The 23,929-nt window shown below is 39.2% G+C and overlaps 1 protein-coding gene across 1 annotated transcript in view; it reads left to right on the plus strand.

Annotated features, from left to right (window-relative positions):
* LOC136874525 (uncharacterized) overlaps positions 1-23,929 on the plus strand; it is a 256,905-nt gene that overhangs the window by 14,078 nt on the left and 218,898 nt on the right. Inside the window, exon 2 of the mRNA XM_067148162.2 lies at positions 10,720-10,797. Within this exon, the coding sequence (XP_067004263.2) occupies positions 10,720-10,797 (78 nt within the window). The remainder of the gene's footprint in view (positions 1-10,719; positions 10,798-23,929) is intronic.

Consider the following 23,929-nt stretch of genomic DNA (forward strand, 5'->3'; position numbering starts at 1 on the left):
ACTGGCTCTGTTCAATTTGTGCAAATATTTATGGAAGTATCCATGCCCTGTTAGAAGCTGAGTAATGTAGTAATTTACCTCACCATGAGTTCATTCAATCCAATCATTGAAACATGGTATTATTCGCTTTGTCCATTTCTCTCGAGGATCACTTTCTTGTCTCTGTTTCCAGCACTCCATTTGACGGCTATGGGCTAACTTCTTTGCGCATTTCTGTCCGAGTGCTCCTTGAGTATGCCATATTTCCTGTCGTTCAAAAGCAAGTAAGTCAATAGTCACTACTCCAGCTACGATAAGGATTGCAGGTTCGGATACCGTACGATATACACATGCTATTCGCAATGTTGCTCTTCGTTCTACCGCAGTTATCATTCTCCTATACTTTCCTATCTTCAGTGATTCAGCCCATACCTCGGAGCCATACAGAAGTACTGATTGAACTGTTGACATCAGAAGTCATCATTTGCTGGATCTTGGGCCTTTGATATTGCCCATCAGTAGACTAAGTTTGGTCATATATTTCGCTGCTTTGTCTGTCACCCTCCAGATATGATGCCAGAATGTGAGTTTGGTATCCAGCGTAATGCCTAAATATTTCACACTCTTGGTTGCTTCAATGACTGTCTCTCCAACTTGAAATGACACAATGGTCTCAGTTCTTTTTCTTGTCAAAAGAACAATTTCCATTAGTCTGTGGTTATTCATCCATCCCTTTATGCGTTGCATTACTTGATTCAGTTTAAGTTGTGCCAATTTCAGATCACGGGTTACTATCAAGACAGCCACATCATCAGCATAACCTATAAGTGTTGTATCTCCAGGCATCTCTAGTCGTAGTAATCCATCATAAGTAATGTTCCAGAGGTCTGGGCCAAGGATGGATCCCTGTGCTGCACTAACTGTAATCTGTTTAATCTTTTGTCCACCCTTTGTATTATACAGCAGGAAGCGATCCTTCAAATAGTCTTTCAATATTCTCATGAGATACTCTGGAAGCTTTAATGTTTCTTGAAGTGCTTCCAACATGTCCGTCCATCTTGCTGAGTTAAAAGCATTCTTCACATCCAAGGTCACAAGAAGCGCCACTTTACGGGAATAATGATTGCCCATTTGTGCTATTTTGGGAGTGTTCACCACTTCTAATACTGCATCAACTGTCGAATGTCCTCTCCGAAAGCCATGCTGACGAGGTGACAAATCCCCAGCTTGCTGAACTGTTGAGAGTATTCTGGGCTGTAGAAGCTTCTCTAAACCTTTTCCTGCAGTATCAAGCATACACAGAGGTCTATACACCCCAGACTTACCTTTGCTGATCAAAACTAACTTTGCTTTTTTTCCATCGATTGCTAAAAATAGCTGCCGTGAGGCAATTGTGCATTTCCAGCAGCAACTGTGGAGAGAATTCTGATCTTCAGCACTTCGACTGGTATACCGCCTGGCCCGGGGGCTTTCTTATTTCTGAGAGAACTAATGGCTCTTTGCAGTTCTTCTGTGGTGAAAAGTGGTATGTCGATTGATTGCCTTACATCTTCATCAGCAATCCTCTCTGGATGATCAGGGAACAATTATCCACTACTTCTTTCATGGTTTGTGGATCCATGTTTGGATTTGATAGCGCCCCAAGTTTCTTCAAGACGACCTTATAGCCCAGTCCCCGTGGGTCATCATCTACTTCCTTAGCTATTGCCCACCATCTGTCAGTTTTACTTCTCTTGATTGTATTTCAGAGTTTTTTATTCTGCTGTGAGTGAGACATCTTCCTGGCTACCTCTAGCTCGCTGTGCTCTGCACCTCAGTTGTAGACAACGTTTCCTCAATTCCGCTATTTCTTCAGTCCACCAGTACGCCGGACGTTTACAGTTTTGCGGTTTCCTTCTAGTCATAGATGCATCACAAGCTTGTTGAAGGAGCCACATGGTGAGTTTGACACGTATGTTAGCCATTTCATTTCCTGTATAACCAGAGTATTTTCTTGAAATGTCCTCCATTTCTGTATGTAACGTATCAAGAAATTTATCTTTATCTATACTGGTTGTATTCCATTGATGGTTTGGTAAATTGCATGACATAGTCCTTAGCTGTGGATCTTCTTGGAGTACATGAAAAATGATGTATTGGTGATCACTTCCCGTATAGACCTCTGTCACTTGCTATTCAGTGATCCTCGACGAAATGTCTTCTGATGCAATTGTGACGTCAGGTATTGTTCCCCTACAGCCTGGTCACTGGAAGTTTCTGATGTTGATGAATATCAGAACTGTTCTAGTAGCCATCTCCATTATACGTCTTCCTCTAAAGTCCGAATGTGGCATGCCCCATTCTAACGTTTGGGCGTTGAGATCTCTAGCAACCACCAATCTGTTGTCCATTCCCTGTAGTTCATCTTCAAGGCCATCCAGCTTTGTCTGAAAGTCACTCACAGACTCATTCGTAGTGAAGTTACAGCTTAAGAATATTATTCTGCCAATCATAACCCAAAAAATCCATCTCCACACCTATAATCTCTAACCGTAAATTTTTCCAGATCTGGTATCCAAATTGCAGCTGTCCCAAGGTTGTCTGCAAACCATCCAGGGTGATCTCTGTCATGATACTGTTCACTGAGTAATAGTAGATCTGCTCCTTCCTCAAAGATCAGCTGAGTCAAAAGATCATTTGCTGTCCAACTTCTATGCACATTTGCCTGAATAATTCATTTAATTCGTTTTTGATTTTAACCTCCTAAAGTGCTTGACGAAATACAACGCAGGCACCATTCAGTGATCCTCGATGAAATGTCTTCTGATGCAAATGTGACGTCAAGTATTGTTCCCCTACAGCCTGGTCGCCGGAAGGTTTATTCTCGTTTATTCTCTACTATGGCCCTGTCTGTACAAATGATGATGATGGTGGTGGTGGTGGTGGTGGTGGTGGTGGTGGTGGTGGTGGGAGCACTAAAAGTAAAACACCTAAAATAAAGTACAGCATATCACTGATCTAGCCAGGGTGAGAGGCGTGGTATGGCAGGTCAACAAACAGACTGGTCAGGTGGAATCATGCCAGTGACAGAGTAACGGTATTGCAACAGCTTGCATTCTCTGCCAGAGTGGAGAGCAGTGAGGACTTCATTAAGATAAGTTTGAAAATTCAAGGTTTTAAGGATTTAAATAGAAATAAACATAAATGTTTATACAAAAAATTAAAACATGAACTATTGCCCTAACAGGCCTTCCAAGTTCCTCCTGCTCAGCCCAAAGGCCTCCAGATTATGGGGTGATGCATGGTCAGTGGGACAAATCCTTTCAGCCGTTATTTGTGGTTTTATAGACCGGGTTCTTCATCTCATTATCAAATAGCTCCACAATTATAATGATGTAGGCTGAATGGACCTCAAACCAACCCTCAGGTTCAGTTAAAAATCCCTGACCTGGCCAGAATCGAACCCAGGGCCTCCAGGTGAGAAGCAGACATGCTATCCCTAGACTGCAGTGCTGGCAAATATTTTTATATATTTCTAAATATATTTGAGTGTGATTTGATAGAATCAGTCTATGATGTTCTTTCAAGAATGAAACCTGTCATTTTATTTTAATGTTTTTTTTTCTTTCTAAGGTATAATACTGTTACCATATGCTTTTTTTTTTTTTTCAGAAGGTTTATAAATCTATTAATTCAAAATTAGTTTCAGCAGACTGAAGAACCTAACAGTTATAAATTAACTGAGTCGAAACTGAAAGGAGATGGCTTCAGATATCTTAAAATAATTGGATAAGCTCAGCTTCACTTCTCTCACACAAATCCGGTAACAAGCCTATCAATTGCATTACATTTTCCTACCTTCAATACCCTGAAACTGTTGGATGAACAGAGATGTCACAATTTTCTGTCTTAATGTGCCAGTATTTTAAAGCTTTCTTTGTCTTTTTGCCAACGCCACACATTACACTCAGGAACACCAAACTTTTTCATAGTCTCTACATTATTAATACGTTTTGCCTTGCGTTCTGCAATTTAAAGTTTATTATAACCTCTCTCTCTACTTTAACTGAAGTGACAAGTGCACTCTCCTTTCCACATGATCTGCCATGCCTAGAATAGTGACATAACTGAATGTATTAACACAGTTTTGCAAAACCCAAGCAACAGTAGATCATCATCATCATCATCATCATCTGTTTACCCTCCAGGTTCGGTTTTTCCCTCGGACTTAGCGAGGGATCCCACCTCTACCGCCTCAAGGGCAGTGTCCTGGAGCTTCAGACTCTTGGTCGGGGGATACAACTGGGGAGTATGACCAGTACCTCGCCCAGGCGGCCTCACCTGCTATGCTGAACAGGGGCCTTGTGGAGGGATGGGAAGATTGGAAGGGATAGGCAAGGAAGAGGGAAGGAAGCGGCCGTGGCCTTAAGTTAGGTACCATCCCGGCATTCGCCTGGAGGAGAAGTGGGAAACCACGGAAAACCACTTCCAGGATGGCTGAGGTGGAAATCGAACCCACCTCTACTCAGTTGACCTCCCGAGGCTGAGTGGACCCCGTTCCAGCCCTCGTACCACTTTTCAAATTTCGTGGCAGAGCCGGGAATCGAACCCGGACCTCCGGGGGTGGCAGCTAATCACGCTAACCACTACACCACAGAGGCGGCCAACAGTAGATCATAAGGCACAAAATTGGAAAACGTCTTCAAAGCTCGAGAAACTTCTGTTTATTCATGAACTTGAGATAAACTGCAATGTGCATGGTGACTTCCACTGCACAAGGCAGTACAGTTGGAGAATGATACAATTGGACATTCACAAAAATGAGGTTTTAACTGTTAAGCTGCGTACATAAGATGACTAAGGTTTCTTATTAGAACATATTAATTTAAAAACCTGCTCTTATATTTGGGCTGATACAGTACTATAAATAGTATAAGTACTCTGCTCTTTCCAGTAATGGCACAGACTGTAATCCTACTAGTAACAATCTCAAGAGACCTCAAAGGGTTAGCATTGAGGTGCACTATGACCTATCCAATAATTTGGAAACCATTGGATGAACAGTGTTGTAACACTTTTTCTCTTGTTTAATGTTTTTTTAATTAATATATTATTGAAGATTTGCAAGGCTTGGTCTTCTGTTGTCAACTGTGTCTTTTCAAGTTTTACTTTTCAGACTGATGTTACTTTCATAAAAAGTACAGTTAATTGTGTCATGTGCCAAACCTATGTGATTTTTTAAAAATGGAAATCATTGATTTAAATTTTCAACTTTTCAAGTATTAGAATTTGTACTAAGGTATATTGAATTAAATTGGTATGTAATTCAATTAGGAATTTTGTTCTTAAAATGATCCACAATAAGTTGCAACTACTTTGTATATGTATACTTCATATCCGTGGTTATAGGTAAATATTTGTTGTTATTGTTCTACATGCTTTTTACATCCAGAGGTTGGCTGTCTAGTTGTTTTTCCCCTTAATCACCATCACCACCAATACTTTTCTTATCCAGCTTGATAACTTCGAACTATGTTTTCATTACTACAAAAATTAAGCAAAATTTCTGCCTCAGTTCATTTTTGACACCACATAATTCATTGATTTTACAAATTCATTGTGTTCAGTGAACCTAATTGTTATTCTGATACGTTTCAGTGAGACTAGCTATAAAAAATAATATTTAAATTGAAATATAGTCAGTTATGTACATGTGATATTGATTGATGATAAGAGACCTAACTACTATTTACATTTATTATGTGTAGCCATTAGAGATTAATATTGGATCTATAAATTCCTAAGAATCATTACCATGGGGAAGTATACATAGACAAACAGACCATTTTGAGCAGAGTATTAGTTGATGCTATAAAACAAAACAAAAAGAAAGTATTAGTAGTAATCAAGACTATAAAAGAAAAAAGAAATTAAACCATAGTAAACTTCAAAGGTCTGAAGGTAAGCACTAAGATATTGTCACATCGTTGGGTTCAATTGCATGAGCACTGGCAGTTGTTCTAAAGTAGATATATAATATTTTTCATACATTGTTTTTCTAATAGTTAATGTTTACAGGTCAGTGTTTTCCTTTATTCAAGTATTTTACTTGAACACACAAAACACTAACAGGGAAATTCTCCATCATTGTTCCTTGGACTGATACATGGAACCACTTATTCACTCAGGCAGTCAGCAGTGATCTGAATTTAGGGCTGTCCTCCTGGTGGCAGGTTCCCAATCACTTGTTTACCTACGTCTTTTCTTAAATGATTTCAAAGTGGTAGAAAATTTAATCAACATATCCCTTAGTGAATTACTCCAATCCCTAATTCTTCTCATTGTGAATGAATATTTGCCTCAACTTGTCCTTTTGAATTCCAATCTTCATACTTTCTACTTTTAAAAACTCCATTCAAGCTTATTTGTCTGTTAATATCATTCCACACCCTCTCTCCACCGACAACTTGGGACATACCACTTAGCCGAGCAGCTCGTCTCCTTACTCCCAGGTCTTCCCAGCTCAAAGTTTGCAACAATTTTATAACACTACTCTTTTGTCAGAAATTGCCCAGGACAAATTGGTGCTGCTTTCCTTTAGATCTTTTCCAGTTTCTGCATCAAATAATCCTGGTGAGAGTCCCCCACACTTGAACCATACTCTAACTGGGGTATTACCAATGACTTAAATGCCCTCTCATTCACATCCTTACTATAACCCTAAATACCCTCATAACCGTATGAAAAAATCAGTTACTTTTATTTACAATCATGTTAATGTGATTACCCCATTGAAGATCTTTCGTTATATTAACAGCTATCCCCATGAGGTATTTTCAATCCATCAGCACCATATTAAAATTGCCAGGACTTTTCCTCTTGATGAAGCATACCACTTGACTTTTCACCCTATTCATCATCATTCCATTGTCTGCTGTCCATCTCACAATTTTGACAAAGTCTTTTATATTTGCTTACAATCCTGTATCTTGTTTATTTTTCTGTACAGTATAAGTTAACATCATCTGCAAAAAAAAAAAAAAAAAAAAAAAAAAAAAAAAAAAAAAAAAAATGTATCTATGATTCCAGTTCTTTACTCATACTAACTAACTATTTATTTATTTATTTAATTTATTTAAAGTAGGAAATATATTGACCATCTATAAAAACCTTGTCTATTATTCCTGATCTTTATTCATACTATTTATTAATTTATGTAAAGAAAGACAAGAAAGGACAGAGTAAGAAATAAGGATATCAGGAAGGAAATTGGAGCAGAAAAGCTTTTCAACAGAATGGAGAAGGGTGAACTTGGATGGGTTGGACATGTTAAGATGATGGAAAAACAATGGGAATATGGAAGAGATATGATGACATTCCTTGATTTAGAAAAGGCTTACAATAATGTAACCAGAGCAAAGGTATAGAAAGTAATGCAACGAAAAAAAAAAAAAAAAAAAAAAAAAAAAAGAAAAAGAAAGTACCATATCAGCAGTGTATAGACAAATCTAAGGAGAACAGAGTGTGTTTGGAATAAAACTGGACTATGACAAGGAAGTGTGCTGTCACCACTGTTATTCATAAGGTTATGGACAAAATTGTCATGGAGACAAAGGTAAAATATGGGGAAAGGGAGCTGAAAGTAATGTTGTTTGCTGATGATATTGTGGTGTACAGAGCAAATAGAGAGGAAGTACAAGGGGAACTCGACATATTGAGTGAGGTTATTGAAAGTTATGGAATGAAAATCAGCATGGGAAAGAGTAAGACAATGATGGTGACTAGAGGATAAAGTGAAAGGAATTATAAAATTAAAAGGGCAAAACTTTGTAATTGTAGAGAGCTTGAAGTACTTGAGAAGCAAACTAATGCACAATGCAGGGTTGAACATGGAGATCAGTAAAAGGACTCAACAGGGAAATGGATTCTACTAGAGTGTGAAAAACTTGGTATGGAGGAAGGAAGTACCAATGAAGTGTAAAGAGGTAATGTGTAAAACATACTAATGCCCAATACTGAGATCTGCAGCAGAGACCTGGACGGTGTCAAAAAAGACAGGAGAATAAAATCCAGACCAGTGAAATGAAATTTTTAAGAAGAATGGTAGGAAAGACAAGAAAAGACAGAGTTAGAAATGAGGGCGTCAGGAAGGAAATCAGAGTTTAAAAGCTTTTTGACAGAATGGAAAGAGCATTACTCTTCTGTTCACACAGATTGCTTATACTCTTAAATCAATATGTCCCGTCTCTAACCAGGTTTTTCAAACTGTGTCATTCATCACTTTCTGGTTCAACTAATGAGTTTTAACTGTCTTTCCAGAGATATTTACAGCTTGCTCAGTGTACATTAATGATGAACCTTAACTCTTATAGCCTAATACATACAGACTTCCCTCAAATTCACAATAAAAATAAAATCACATCCTTAATAGTAAAACATCCTTTTATATTCCATTGTACATTTACACAACTGCATAGTCATTTGGTACCACTTCTCTGACAACTGCGGAACATCATCTTTGGCAAAAATGATCTTGATGAACTGCTGATTGATGTTCTTTACCAGGAAGTAACCCACAGCTTTCCATTCTCAGTATTATAGAGAAGCAGCTATGTTTCAATGTAAGTCAAAGTGGGTTTCCAGAGCTGGTCACCAGCTGAATATTTGAGAATTTGTTTTCAGATATCATATCATATCATATCATATCATATCATATCATATCATATCATATCATATCATATCATATCATATCATATCATATCGTATCATATCGTATCGTATCGTATCGTATCGTATCGTATCGTATCGTATCGTATCGTATCGTATCGTAACGCATCACATCGCATCGCATCGCATCGCATCGCATCGCATCGCATCGTATCGTATCGTATCGTATCGTATCATATCATCATCGGGTCTAAGCTGTAGTCAGTTCGTATGGATCTATGTAATGATATTTATCCGAATATACTACTTCCATGACTTTACTGGAAAATTATTTTCTGTTCTCGACTAATTTAAAATTCCTAGCTCCCCATTTTGCTACTTCTTGTAACAACTCTGCTGCGAATTGTTTTTTACCCTTTTTTATCTCTTACCTCTTTACCTCTTTTTTCCAAAATAACTTAATAAATTGGTGTGGACTATTCAAACTATTTATTGTCCAAATTTATCTTAACTGTTCGGGTAAATTCTGATACCATTGTTTTAAGAAGCTTTTATATGTAATTGTTTTCATTATTCATAGCATATTAGCATCCTTATGTACCGAGCAAGTGGCAGTGCAGTTAGGGTTGCACAGCTGTGAGCTTGCATTCAGGAGACAGTAGCCCTGAAGATGATATAGATGTTGATTGCAATAGGGAACCTTAAACAATTGTCCCAAATGAGTAAATTTATAATGGACGAACTATATATTATCCCTGAAGATGGTTTTCTGTGGTTTCCCATTTTCACACCAGGAAAATGCTGTACCTTAATTAAGGCCATGTCTGCTTCCTTCCCACTCCTAGTCCTTTTCTATCCTATCGTCACCATAAGACCTATTTGTGCTGGTGCAACATAAAGCAAATTCTAAAATTAGAAAAAAGCATCCTTATAAATGTAGCAAGCCAAAGAAATTTAAATTTTTAAATTACTTTTTACTGAACAATTTGTTACAAAAGGGCATCAAAGTGTCTCATGCATTTGAAACAACTCCTACTAATTTGTAATTGAAAGCAGAGAAACTCTTTCTTCAGTCCAGAGGCTTGCTGGATCCTCTAAAAGCACCACCCAAGACCTTGCCATTTTAAGGAAACTCCAAAAATTGATGGTGGTGCCATAATTAGGTACATAAGGCATGATGAGAAGTTAGTTAGTTGGTGCTAATGCAGCACAATAATTGGTCCTTTGAATAGCACCTTTCATAACATCCAGATGCATGACTTCAGTGGAAGCTTCATTATGCTCTGGCCTGTGCCTTTGGCTGGTGCAAGAATAACTGCATCCATCAAGAAATAGTAACAAGAAAAACACTTAGTGTAAACTGTGTGTGTGTTAATCAGTTTAGATGTTATTTGTAGATGGAGGATTGTTGAAGACCCTATTCATTGTCAGAGTCTTTTAAGGTGAAGAGTAAGCAGGAAACAGTCTGAGAATGAATAGGGACTTCAGCAATCCTGTCATGGGATTACTCTTCAGCAGCAGAGGGAGTATAGCAAAATACACATGGAAGACATTACGGGATATAGAAATTCATTAGTGAAGTTGACAATATCATTTTGATCACTCAGAATCTTACATTATCAATGTAATGTATAACTCCTGACTTAGCTCCTATTTATAAAAATCCTACACAAATATTATTGCATAAAACATACAATTTTGTCTGTTAATAGGCTATATGAATTCAAGATTCTTCCAGTCATCTATCAATATGTGAACTGAGATTATATAAATATGACACCTACAAATTTTTTAAATGTTGATAACTTCCAAGCATTTTATTTAGAATCACAAGACTTCTGACTGTAATCATGGTTGTGGTCATGATGGTGATTATTGTTTTAAAAACAAATAAGACAATGATCTCCTGTAGTGAACTGTGGTGATTTTCCTTGTCCCAAGTCTGTTAATTCCTAAATGTCATATCATAGATTGTCATTTCATTCCCAGAACAGTAGCAAAACATTCTCTTATCTGAACTGTTGTTGAATATAAATTAGATAATTAAATTTTCTTCCCCTAAAAGAACCAAAATCTTTTCATTCTGCTTTTCAGATACTGGAGGAGCTGTTGAAGAAACTTGAAGTAGAACATGTGGTGTGGTGTAGGGATAAAAATTCAAACTATTTTCAGGTAAGTTAGAAGTTTCTGCATATGAAAATAATAAGTTTTTATTTAGACTTAAGACAGAATAATACTTCATTAACCCGCCAGTGGTCGCTATATGAGCAAAATGCTCATGGTCATTGAAAATCATCTGCTCTTTTAAATAGCACGTAGTTTTGAACTTGAGCTCTGGTATACCTTTGCACTGCAGTTTTGAGAAAAGGATAGATGCATTGAAATGCACATCTGTGACCTTGAGAAAGGACAGGGAGGGAGGAATTATCAGCGACCATCAAGGGTGAGCATTTTGCTTCACACACGACCAGTCACGTTGGCGCTAATTTCTGTGTGTGTTATAGTTTTGCTATTGTTGTATGTTGTTTCATAGTTGAAACAGTTCTTTGCAACTTATTGTATTAAGCATGGAAGATTATTGATGAAAATGAGGGGTTACAGGATTAGACAAAACAGTGATTAAATGGGTGGTTGAATTTCTGGAAAATAAAACTTGTAAAATGAGAGTAGGTGAAGCATTATGTGATCCTATGATAAATAAGAGGGGAATCCCGCAAGATAGTATTATTAGATCTCTGTGTCCTTTTGTATATATGAAGGACACAGGAAAGAAGAGGCTGTCATAATCTTAACATTTTTAGCAAATGCCATTTCAAGATTTAACTCTGTTTACCAAATTTATTTTCTAAAATAAAAATTGTGATATTTGTTTCCTACTACCTATACAATTTATAAACCGGTAGAATTGGTTATCTGTTTTATATATCTTGATGCCAGCCCTGCAGCATAGGGTTAGCTTGTTTGTCTTACCCACACCCCCCGGGTATAATTTCCAGCCAGGTTAGGGATTTTTATCTGGTTCTGAGGGCTGGATCGAGCTCCACTCAGCCTACATAATTACAGTTGAGGAGCTATCTCTTCAGGGGGTAGTGGCCCCAGTCTAGAAAGCCAAGAATAACGGCTGAGAGGACTCATTGTTCTGACCACGTGACATCTCATAATATGCAGTCCTTTGATCTGACCAGCAGCAGTCGCTTGGTAGACCAAGGGCCTTCAAGGTTATTATGCCATGTATTAAAAAAAGAGAGAATCTTGGTTCCTTCACATTCACATTCCTTCACTATCCCATTGAATCTAGTCATATATAGATAGAAAAAAGGAAAGGAACACATAATAAGGATTACTACCACTACTACTACTACTACTACTACTACTACTACTACTACTACTACGGTAACTCCATCTCTCAGGCTGGGAGATTTGTTATGGTGAAGGAGATGCTCGGAGAAGGTGAGGGGGTTGGCAGCCGTGGACTATACTAAGAACTGTCCCGGCATTCGCCTTAGTGCAGGAGAATGGAAAACCATGGAAAACAACCGACGGTGGGGACCAGCCATGAGATCCAGCCCTTTCCCATCTCCCAAATACACAAGCCACATCTCCTCTGCTCAGCTGGCGATTCAAAGTGCAGAGTTGTTGGATCATGGACCGGCCGTGGCCACTTGCAGGCTGAGACCCATTCTGCATCTACCGACCTAATAGGACAAACATAATGGCAGGTCAGTGTAGGAAGGGAGCTGAACAGAAAGAGGAGACCAGAACAAACATAAACACACAAAAGGACAAGAACAGTCTTCACTTCTCATATACTGCTGTCTTTGAATAGAGAAGTTCTCTCCTCATCGATTCCATTCCGACATCCATTTTTTCTCAGCCCCCAACAAGCTCATTTCTGCTTCCTAGCTTCATCAGGAAGGCATAATACTCATTGGAAAGCTATCTTAACAGATCTTCAGTCCTAATGCAGGAGAACTGGAAGTATTCCCCGTCATCATTGTATCCCATCTACCCTTCACTACTACCATTCTGTTGTAGTGAAATCTTGATGAATTCGCTCCCCTTACTCATCACTTGTAGTCCTCAAGTTATTTTGAAAGAAATCCAAATGTGACTGTAAAACGTGTACTTACAATGACATGTGGAACTCCATATTTTGATAATTTATCTGTAACTCCTCTATGAACTGAAAATAGTTTTGGTCCTGTAAGTCCTCAGGATATGAAAGATTCCTACAGTACAAGTTTCCCAGATTTAGGTTTCTTTTCCTCAAAAGAGACAGGTTTCTTCTAGTTTATTCTTCTTCCTGGCCTTTTTCCCACTTTGTTGGGATCGGCACTAGTGGGATTTGGTCCGGTTTTATAGCCAGATGTCCTTTGCGATGCCAACACTATGTGGAGGGACGTATTCACTATTGTGTGTTTCTGTGGTGGTTGGTTGTGTAATGTGTTGTATGTAGATGAATAGAAGTGTATGGAGATGAACACTAGCATCCAGTCCCCATGCCAGAGGAATCAAGTGTATACAGTTAAAATCCTCGTCCAGGTCAGGAATCGATTTTGGGGCCCTGTGAACCAAAGGCCAGTATGTTGACTATTCAGCCAAAAATATATATATAAAGAAAAAAGTAATAATAATAATAATAATAATAATAATAATAATAATAATAATAATAATAATAATAATAATAATAATAATAATAATAATAATAATAATAATAATAATAATAATAATAATAATAATAATAATAATAATAATTTGTTTAATGTTCATTCTAACTCCTTACTTTCTAATGCCAGGGTATTGAAATTTTGTTTTGCAGAATTTTTTCATGTAATGGAAGCCAGCAACTTGGGGCTGTCATTTTTTAACACTCTCAAATGTCAAGCCCATCTGGTGGCCATGATTGTTAAGTCATTAAGTCTACATGGTCTGACACTGTGGTTAACTGGTTCGAGTTCTGTTGGTAGAAAAACGTTCACCAGCAGAATGTTGGCCATCAGAGAATACAATTTCTAATGACTAGATAGCATGCTAAAAGCATGGATACAACTCCAAATCTCTTTGCAGTGTTCATATAGAGTGAGATGATATGATGCTTTTAATGGTGATTCTCCCATTGAATGGGGACGTTAAGCCATGAGCAGACCCTCTCGGTAGGCTATGTGCCGACCCTGGGTTTCACCCTTTCCCTACCTCTATGTCATCATAATCAACCCAGGTTACCCACGAGCATCAAATAGAAAGACCTGAATAAATAAATAAATAAATAAATAAATAAATAAATAAATAAATAAATAAATAAATAAATAAATAAATAAATAAATAAATAAATACCATCGACTTCTAACTGTAATCTTGGTGGTGATCATGGCAGTGATTACTGTTATAAAAACAAATGAGACAATAATCTTCTGTTGCATATTGCGATGATTTTCTCATGGCTTATATATATATATATATATATATATATACTAGCTGATTGTCTGATCATTAAGATTGAAACATTTCTGAGCAAGGCCAGGGTTTACAATCCCAGGTGTGATCTGGAAGGGCGATTGGTGAGGTATGAATTGGTGATTAATGAGGTTGTGAAGTGTGTGTTTGGTCCGCGAGAGCTATTTTATTTCGCTCAAGTCTGTTGGTGAGGATCCCCCTATCCACCACCCTGGACACGCCACGTCAGAGTATCACCTCTCCGAGTATTATGACACTGTAACAGGTTCATGTATTCAGATTGCCAGAAACCCAACTAGGGAAGCAGTTATTTAGTTACTTCTGGAAAAATAAAACAAAGAATACTTGGCTCGCAGAAATCATGAATGATTTAGAAGAATTAAATTTATCAATGATCCAAATTGAAGGCAGAGAAGAGAAGAGGATTCTAAGGAATAAACACTTATGATTCAAACTCATAACATTTGAACAAAGGAAGTACACCATTACTGACAACCAAAGGGTTGCCAGGTCCGACAGATTGAATAAGTTTTGGGAGCGGAAGAAGAAGCTGAAAAACTGACTCTGTTTAATACTATAAGAGTTTAATGTATATGACACATTAAAGTGCTCCAATGGGGGCGAAAACTATGTAAAAAATAAACTAGCTGTTACCCGCAGCTTGGCTCATGTGGATTTTGTAATTTTATAAAAGTAACCTTTCTTCGGTACTGCACTAAGATATTATATGAACATCCCTAAAGTACAAAAAACCACCAAAAAACTGAGTTTCATTTACCCCAATACCTCTTTGTAAACCACGTTTGTGATACTGCTTTTCAGGGCTACTGGTTGAGCTAACTCTGGAACATGTGACATAGAACTCTACATGTGAGAAACAGTCATCTCTCAAGTCATAAAAATGAAAAAAACTGTATCTTTATTTTTAAAGGAGATTCCAAACAGCAATTCCCACATCTGTAACATGTTCAGTATTTTAGATGTGAGTTCTCCCACCTAAGTGGATTTTCTGAAAATAAGAAATACATGTTCCTTCATCCTTAAAGGGGATTTCCAAATACCAATTTTTGCATCTGTAACTTATTCAGTTTTTGAGATAAAAGTATCCTCATAACAAGAAATAAACTCCTTTTCCTCTTTTTTTCACCCTATTAAGTGGCTTTTCCGAAAACAAAAAATGCATGTTCCTTTATTTTCAAACGATGTTCCAAATACTACTTCACATCTATAACATGTTATGTTTTTGAGATGTACTGTAGATATACTCTTTTTTTTAATTTGTCTGCTTTCTCAATTCTTTTCACACCCTTAAAGACATGTTTCTTAAAGGAGATTCCAAATACAAATTTTCATGTTTCAATTATCCTCATAAAAAGAATTCAACTCCTTCTTCACTTCTTTACACCTCCCCCCCCCCCCCACAAATAAGTGGATTTTCGGAACAAAATACGTGGGTTTTTTTTAAGGGGATTCAAAATACCATTCTTCATATCTGAAACATGTTATTTTTTTGAGATATACTCATTTTAAAAATTTACCTACTTTTTCAATTCTTTTCATCCCTTGTTAAGTGGATTTTCTTAAAACAAAATATACCTGTTTGTTTATTATTAATGGAGATTCAAAGTACCACTATTCATATCTGTAACATCTTCAGTTTTTGAGACATAAGTATCCTCATAAAAATAATTCTACTTCTTCACTTTTTTTCAACTCCTACTTAAGTGGATTTTTCAAAAACAAAAATGAATTGTGCTTCTACACTTTTAAAGGAGGTTCCAAATACAAATGTTTACATCTATAACATGTTAAGTTTTTGGGAGGTACTCATTTTAAAAATTAACCCTCTTTTTCACTTCCTTTCACCCCCCCCCCCCTCTCAAGTGGATTTTCCAGATGCAAAAGACAGGTATTTCTTTATTTTTAAAGGAGATTCTGGATACCACTTTTTACATCTGTAACATGTTAAGTTATTGAGATATACTCATTTTAAAAATTCAATAAAATTTAATAACTTGAGAAATAATGGAGATATTTATTGGTGGTTTGTTTCTACAACTAGGGTCACTCAAATTGTTTTCTGTGTTCACTTGCGATGGTGGTGGTACCACATGCACATGCGTGTAACTGCATTGTTCACAAGAAGCACGCCAGTAACCATGTGGACTCCACACCAGAAGATGTTCTGTGTGCTTTTGCTCATGCAGATAAAATCCGTTACACTAGTACAACGTAGATTTTGGCATGAGTATGCCAACTGATGATGTTCCCGCTTACGTAACAATCATGAAATGGAACATGCGCCTTCGAGAATCTGGGACCTTACTGTCGATGTCAAGCTGCCATATCAAGCATGCAGTTTCAGAGGCTACTGTTGATTTAATCCGTGAGTCCTTCAAGCGGAGCTCTCGTAAGTTAATTCAACAAGCAAGTAGGCAGTTACCTCGTTCGACAGTACACGATGTCATCCACAAAAGGTTGCGCGTATGGGCGTACAAAATGCAGCTTCATCAGAAAATCAAACCTCAGGACAGGCTGCTATGGAAGGCATTTGCAGAGACAATTCTAGCAAAAATTGATGGAAACGAGGCATTCCTCGATTCGGTCTGTTTCTCGGATGAGGCTGCATTCCTTATTTCTGGCATGGTAAACAAGCACAATTGCCGCACACCCATGTAGTGATAAAGTTGGAATGGGACTGTCCGAAAGTGAATGTGTGGTGTGGATTGTTGAAGGACAGGGTTATTTGCCCATTCTTGTTCACGGAGCCTACAGTTAATGGAACACATTGCCTAGACATGTTGGAGTAGTATGTTTTTTTTTTTTTTGCTTTACGTCGCACCGACACAGATAGGTCTTATGGCGACGATGGGACAGGGAAGGACTAGGAGTGGGAAGGAAGCGGCCGTGGCCTTAATTAAGGTACAGCCCCAGCATTTGCCTGGTGTGAAAATGGGAAACCACGGAAAACCATTTTCAGGGCTGCCGACAGTGGGGTTCGACCCTACTATCTCCCGAATACTGGATACTGGCCGCACTTAAGCGACTGCAGCTATTGAGCTCGGTAGGAGCAGTATGTTGTGCCACAACTTCCTCGTGACGTGATCTTTCAGCAAGATGGTGCACCAGGCCATTATGCAGAGGTTGTGAGGGATCACTGGATTGGGAGAGGTAGTCTATCAATTTCTTGGCCCCGTAGAAGCCCCAACATTATGCCACTTGATTTTTTACTGTGGGGGTTTGTCAAGAATCAAGTGTACCAGACACCAGTTTGTGATCTACCAGATCTGTGTCATCACATTCCTGCAGCTATTGCAAATGTTATGCCTACAATGCTACAAAACACTTGGAGAGAAGTGGAATACCAATTAGATGTGTGTCATGTCACTAATGGTGCGCATATCGAGATTTATTAGGTATGTAAACAAACATTTTGAGTTACCCTGCTTGTAGAAACAAACCACAAGTAAATATCTCCACTACTTGTCAAGTTATTAAATTTTATATTATTATACCTTTAACCCGGATGCCTTGTATACATGTTTCTTTATTTTCACATCTGTAACAGCTGTAACAGCTTTAGTTTTTGAGATATAAGTATGCTCATAAAAAGGATTCAACCCCTTTTTCACTTCTTTTTACCTCCTTAATTGGATTTTCTGAAAACAAAAAATATGTGTTTCTTTATTTTTAAAGGAGATTCCAAATAATACCAGTCTTCTTGACTTTAAACTCTTTATTTTTTGAGGAATAAATATACTCATTTAAAAATCACCCCCCTCTCACCGCCTTACCCTTAGTGAACACCTACACTGTAACATAAACATATCCTCAAAATTTCATTTCTTTACATCCATTAGTTTTGGCTCGGCGACAATGAATCAGTCAGTCAGTCAGTCAGTCAGTCAGTCAGTCAGTCAGTCAGGACCTTCGTAACGTACAATCCAAAGTAAGAACTCGCAACAACGTAATCCAAAAATTATGTGGTATGTAACCGTACGTATGTACGATCCCCGAGTTTTTAGGTTAGGAAATTTTCGTATATAGTTTGTTAGGTTAAAATCATGTAATTTTGTTTATTTACCATGTAAAAACGTAATATTATAAGAAGAATGTATAATTAGGGAATATTGCATATGTTCATCATTATATTTTGTATAAATTTCCGTTTGGGTAAGAGTCTGTAAATATGGCCTAGCCGTAAGGATTGTGCAACCGGGAAAACTGCGACTATATCGGGAAGGACGGTTGAAGTCAGTTGGATGTGTTGCAACAGGTGGCTTGAAAACACGGGGTACGGCAGGCTGTATCGGTTGAAGAATTGCAGTGAATCAATGTGGACATACATGAGTGGACGGTCTATGTCACATCATATACTCGATAGCCAATGCGAGGGCTTTGTTTTGAGCGAGGTTTGTGTTGACAGAGTGACGCGGGAAGAAGTGCCGGTGTGAGCGTTGCTACCACTAAACTTTTCAGGACGCGATTACCACGTGTAGCAAGGATATATAAGTGGGTACGCGTGTGCGGCGAGGCATTCTGATTCTGATTCTGATTCTCATTGTGTTTCTGACTCTGATGCTGATACTGTGTGTTTCTCATTTGTACTGGTCTGCGGGAGCGACGTATTTGCGCAGTTTGCTATACGATCTGCTATTGTACGTGAGTATCTGTTACGGAGCGATCATGGTATAATCTCAACAACTTACCGGCTTTGCAGTGGACTTTCTGTAAAAGAAAGTGTTTGTTTGGAACTTGTCACCCGAGTATGCAGCTTCAGTTTATGAAGAATTTTGCTATTTGCTTGCCTCTGGAGATGTAACGCTTTCTGTCCAGCCAGCAATTGGAAAGAATTCAAGACGTCGACGAAGAAGTGTAAATAAGGTTAGGGATGCTCGTTTTAAGAAGGTTGCATCCATATGTAGAGAAATAGTCGTCGTACTTTTCTCTACCAGATTAGAATTCACGGTAACAGTGGAGTGCGAAGGGGCTCTTACCTGGAGGTATGTTAAAAGTATAATGATGTTCTATGTTTATTGAAGATCTTAATGATGTGTAATTTGCCTTTGTAAGACGGCAAACGAGTAAATCTCGTGAAGAGATGATTTTGTTGGGTGGTATTGTGTATATTAGCTCTATGTAAACAGCAAGCACTAAGTGGGTTGCATAAGTGTTTATTTTGTTGGTGTTTGTCACATATTAGTTCTTATTCGATGTTCTATGTTTATTGAAGATTTTAATGATGTGTAATTTGCCTTTGTAAGACGGCAAACGAGTAAATCTCGTGAAGAGATGATTTTGTTGGGTGGTATTGTGTATATTAGCTCTATGTAAACAGCAAGCACTAAGTGGGTTGCATAAGTGTTTATTTTTTGGTGTTTGTCACATATTAGTTCTTATTCTGGGAGTAAAGTCATAGAATCAAACTTTAAGTGAGTCTTTTGTCAGTGGAGTAAGGCTGAACCTGGCATGTTACCCAAATTTAATTTCAGGGGTTATATAGCAAACAGGTAAGGTTACAAAGCAAGTCTGGAGCCTCGTCAGCCTGATGACCGTCGCCTTGAGAGAGAGAGTGGCTCGTTGCTCTACACAATTAAATATTCCTGCAATTGTTTTGCAGGTGGCGCCCATTATCCTTGTTATTTTCACTTAGTTGAGTCAACGTTTATCTGTTCAGTATTTCAAAAGTCTGCAGTAGTTACAGGTACAACTTGGGGTTCAACAGCAACTTTACTCCGATGCACTGCTTTGGGACTTGTGTTCTCGGCTGCTGAGTACTGCGCTCCTGTTTGGCTGAATAGCCCTCACACCAACCTCATAGATACCCAGCTCAACATCACGATGCATCTCGTCACTGGCACAATAAGGTCTACACCCACATATTGTCTACCTATTCTCAGCCATATCTCCCCACCAGATCTTCGACATAAAAATGATCTCCTCAGGGAATTTAAGAAATTAATAAATAATCCCCAATTACCAATACATGACGACATTGCCAATGTTCATCTGAATCGTCTAAGGTCCCGAAATCCACCAATAAGAACTGCAATAGAACTGAAGAATACCAACTTCAATATTACTAAGGAATGGCAGGGAAGACAAGATACTAGGCCTGAGTCAACTTTGCCCCACATAGGATCGTCACTGCCACCTGGTTTTGAGCTTCCTCGGAAATCCTGGTCTACTCTTAAGAGGTTACGACCGGGCCATGGTAACTGCGCAGATTTCCACTACAAGTGGAAAAGAATTCCTACGCCTAACTGCGACTGTGGTGCCTCTAAGCAGACCATCCTGCACATTATCAGAGAATGTCCAAAAAAGAAAGTACAGTGGCGATATCAGTGACTTTGCTCATGCACTTCCAGAGACAGTTAGCTATATAAATAACCTGGATATAAATATATAGTTTGTTCTTCAAAATCATTGTGTGTTGTATCTGTAAAGCCATACGCTAAATAAATATATATACACACTGGCAGAAAAAAATATCTAAACACCAAGAAGGTGTTGTGCTAGATTAACAAACATTGGTAGGCATGTTTATACTCTGAAAGATGATGTTGATTCATATTTCCCACAAATCACATTAGTGTGGCGCTAGTAGCGGCCCCATGATGTTGCACGTCATGTTTGCGTTAAATACGGCTGTACTGTGTGAGAGTGTTCGTTACTTGTGAAACTGGACAGTGACTGTAAGTGGGTCAAGAATGCCTTTACTATGACAAAGAGGTCAGTATCACTGTGGTTGAACGAGAGCATGTAATAGGGCTATGTGCAGGTGGATTTTCCTTCAACGCTATTGCAGAATGACTTGGCAGGAATGTCTCCACTGTGCATGCGTGCTGGCAGCAGTGGTCACGAGAAGGTATGCTCGCAAGAAGACTGGGCTCCGGACTTCCCCGTGGCACCACCGAGAGGGAGGACCATCATATTCGGTGTATGGCTGTGGTGCAACGAACTGCATCTTCAGCAGCAATTCGAGCAGCAATTGGCATCACAGTGACGCAACAAACTGTTCAAAATCGGTTACTTGAAGGAGAGCTCCGAGCCAGATGCCTTGAGGCATGCATTCCACTTACCCCAAACCACTGCTGTCTGCGACTTCAGTGGTGTCAAGTGAGAGTCATTGGAGGATGGAGTGGAGGTTTGTTGTGTTTTCCGATGAAAGCCGGTTCTGCCTTGGTGACAGTGATGGCTGTGTGTTGGTTAGAAGGAGGCCAGGTGAGCACCTGCATTCCACCTGTCTGCAGTGTCAACACACTGGACCTACACCAGAAGTTCTGGTGTGGGGAGCAATTTACTATGACAGCAGGAGCACTCTTGTGGTTATCCCATGTGCCCTGACTGCAGATGTGTACGTCTGTCTGTTGATTCAACCTTTTGTGCTGCCATTCATGAACAGCATTCCCTGGGGGGTGTTTCCCAACAGGATAAAGCATTTCCCTATGCCGCTGTTGTAACCCAGCGTCCTCTACAGAGTGTCGACATGTTGCCTTGGCCTGCTCGATCCCCCGATCTGTCTCCAATGGAGCACGTATGGGACATCATTGGACGACAACTCCATCGGCATTCACAACTGGGATTAACTTTCCCTGTATTGACCGACCAAGTGCAACAGGCATGGAACTCCATTCCACAAGCTGACATCCGGTACCTGTATGACACATTGCATTCACGTTTGCAATCAGGCGGTTACACTGGTTATTAATAGACCAGTATGGCACATTTGCGATGGCTTTTCTTGCATGGATATTAACCTGTAGCCTTGAACCTTCAACCAATTAAATATGTTACTTTCAACAAATATATTGCCAAGCTTTCCGTAATCTGCATTACTTATCAAATCAAATCAAATCAAAATCTCTTTATTTGCGAATGAGGTGTCTACTTCGGTGGCAAATGGTACACTAAAATACATTATTGTCAAGCACTAAATATTAAATTAACAAGAGAAGATAATTTTCCTATAATACAATATTATACAATTTACGCTAACAATGTTTTCTATTAAACACACAGCTCATCCTTAATAAATTTATATTGTTTACAAAATTCTACTTATAATATCTCCTGTACTATTATTTATAAATTTCTTATCTATATCTCGTGCACTACTTACAAATATAAGGGCTATTTTTTTTGCAAGGTCCGATCGGTCGCGACAGTCAAACGCCCGCGAATATATGATGAACCGCTGCGCAGATGTGTTGCACAACGTCTCTGAAATGACCGTTATGCGCCTCACCTGAGTCCCGTCAGTAGTGAACGTGCAGCGCGCTCGTAAACATGGCTACAACGATCGCTTCGCCTGCCAAGTGTGAAGTGCGCGGTGTAATTCGATTTCTTCAGGCTGAGGGGTGCAATGCAGCCAAAATTCATCGCCGAATAAGTCGTGTGTATGGTGAAACGTGCATGAGCAACAGCAAAGTGCGACAATGGTGCAGGAACTTTACAGCAGGGCGTACAGACGTCCATGATGCAGGCGGTCAGGGAAGGAAGCGTGTGTCAACCGATGATCTTGTTCAGCGTGTGGATCAGGCAATTCGAGAAAATCGTCGGTTCACAATTTCTGTGTTGAGTGCTTCGTTTCCTGAAATTTCCAGGTCAGCTCTCTACACAGTTGTGAGTGAGACACTTCAGTACCGCAAACTTTGTGCGAGATGGGTTCCGAAGATGCTGTCTGACCGTCACAAAACACAGCGAACGGGCGCCGCTTTAGCGTTTCCCCAGCGCTACCATGATGAAGGACCGGACGTTTTTAACAAAATTGTCACAGGGGACGAGACATGGGTTCATTTTGAAATGGAAGAAACAAAAGAGCAATCCAAACAGTGGATGCATTCGCACTCCCTGAGTAAGCCAAAGAAATTCAAGCGAACATTCTCCAACAGAAAGTGTATGGCTACTGTGTTCTGGGACCGGAAAGGAGTTCTGTTGGTGGAATTCATGGAACGTGGTTCCACCATCACTGCAGCCGCATACTGTGCGACTATTCAACGTCTACGACAGGCAATTCAGAATAAGTGGAGAGGGATGTTGTCATCAGGCATTGTCCTCCTCCATGACAATGCTCGGCCGCACACTGCAGCTGCCACCACGAACCTCCTGCAGCGTTTCCAGTGGGACGTTTTCGATCACCCAGCATACAGTCCGGACCTGGCTCCATCAGATTTTCACCTCTTTGCTCAGATGAAACGCTGGCTAGGAGGACAGCGTTTTGACACCGACGAGGCGCTGCAGACCGGCGTACAAAGATGGTTACAGGCGCAGGCGGCGATGTTCTATCAAGAGGGCATTGACAAGTTGGTACCACGCTACGACAAATGTCTCAATCTGCGAGGCGACTATGTTGAAAAATAGTTGTGATGTATCAGTAAGTGTTACTAATAGAAAAGTGTCAAATTTGTACTGCTGTTTCATTTCGTGACCAATCGGACCTTGAAAAAAAAATAGCCCTCGTATAGTCAACTGATATACAGTATGTGGAATTACTTCAAATGATACTATACAACTGGTATAAGATTAATATTTACATTGCATTTACACTGACTGACATAGCAAATGCAACACCAAGAAGGAGTGGTCAGAACTTTATGCCAATTGCAGGGTAGACTGACGTCACTGAGGTATGCTCATGATGTGAAATGCGCCGCTGTGCTGCGCACGTAGCGAACGATAAATGGGACACGGCGTTGGCGAATGGCCCACTTCGTACCGTGATTTCTCAGCCGACAGTCATTGTAGAACGTGTTGTCGTGTGCCACAGGACACGTTGCACCATCCTGAGGGGTAGTTTCATCCTTGCACCATATTCGACGATCATTTTTAATATGAACATTAACTTGGG

This window comes from Anabrus simplex, chromosome 5 (genome assembly GCF_040414725.1).
Source record: "Anabrus simplex isolate iqAnaSimp1 chromosome 5, ASM4041472v1, whole genome shotgun sequence".
Lineage (NCBI taxonomy): Eukaryota > Metazoa > Arthropoda > Insecta > Orthoptera > Tettigoniidae > Anabrus > Anabrus simplex.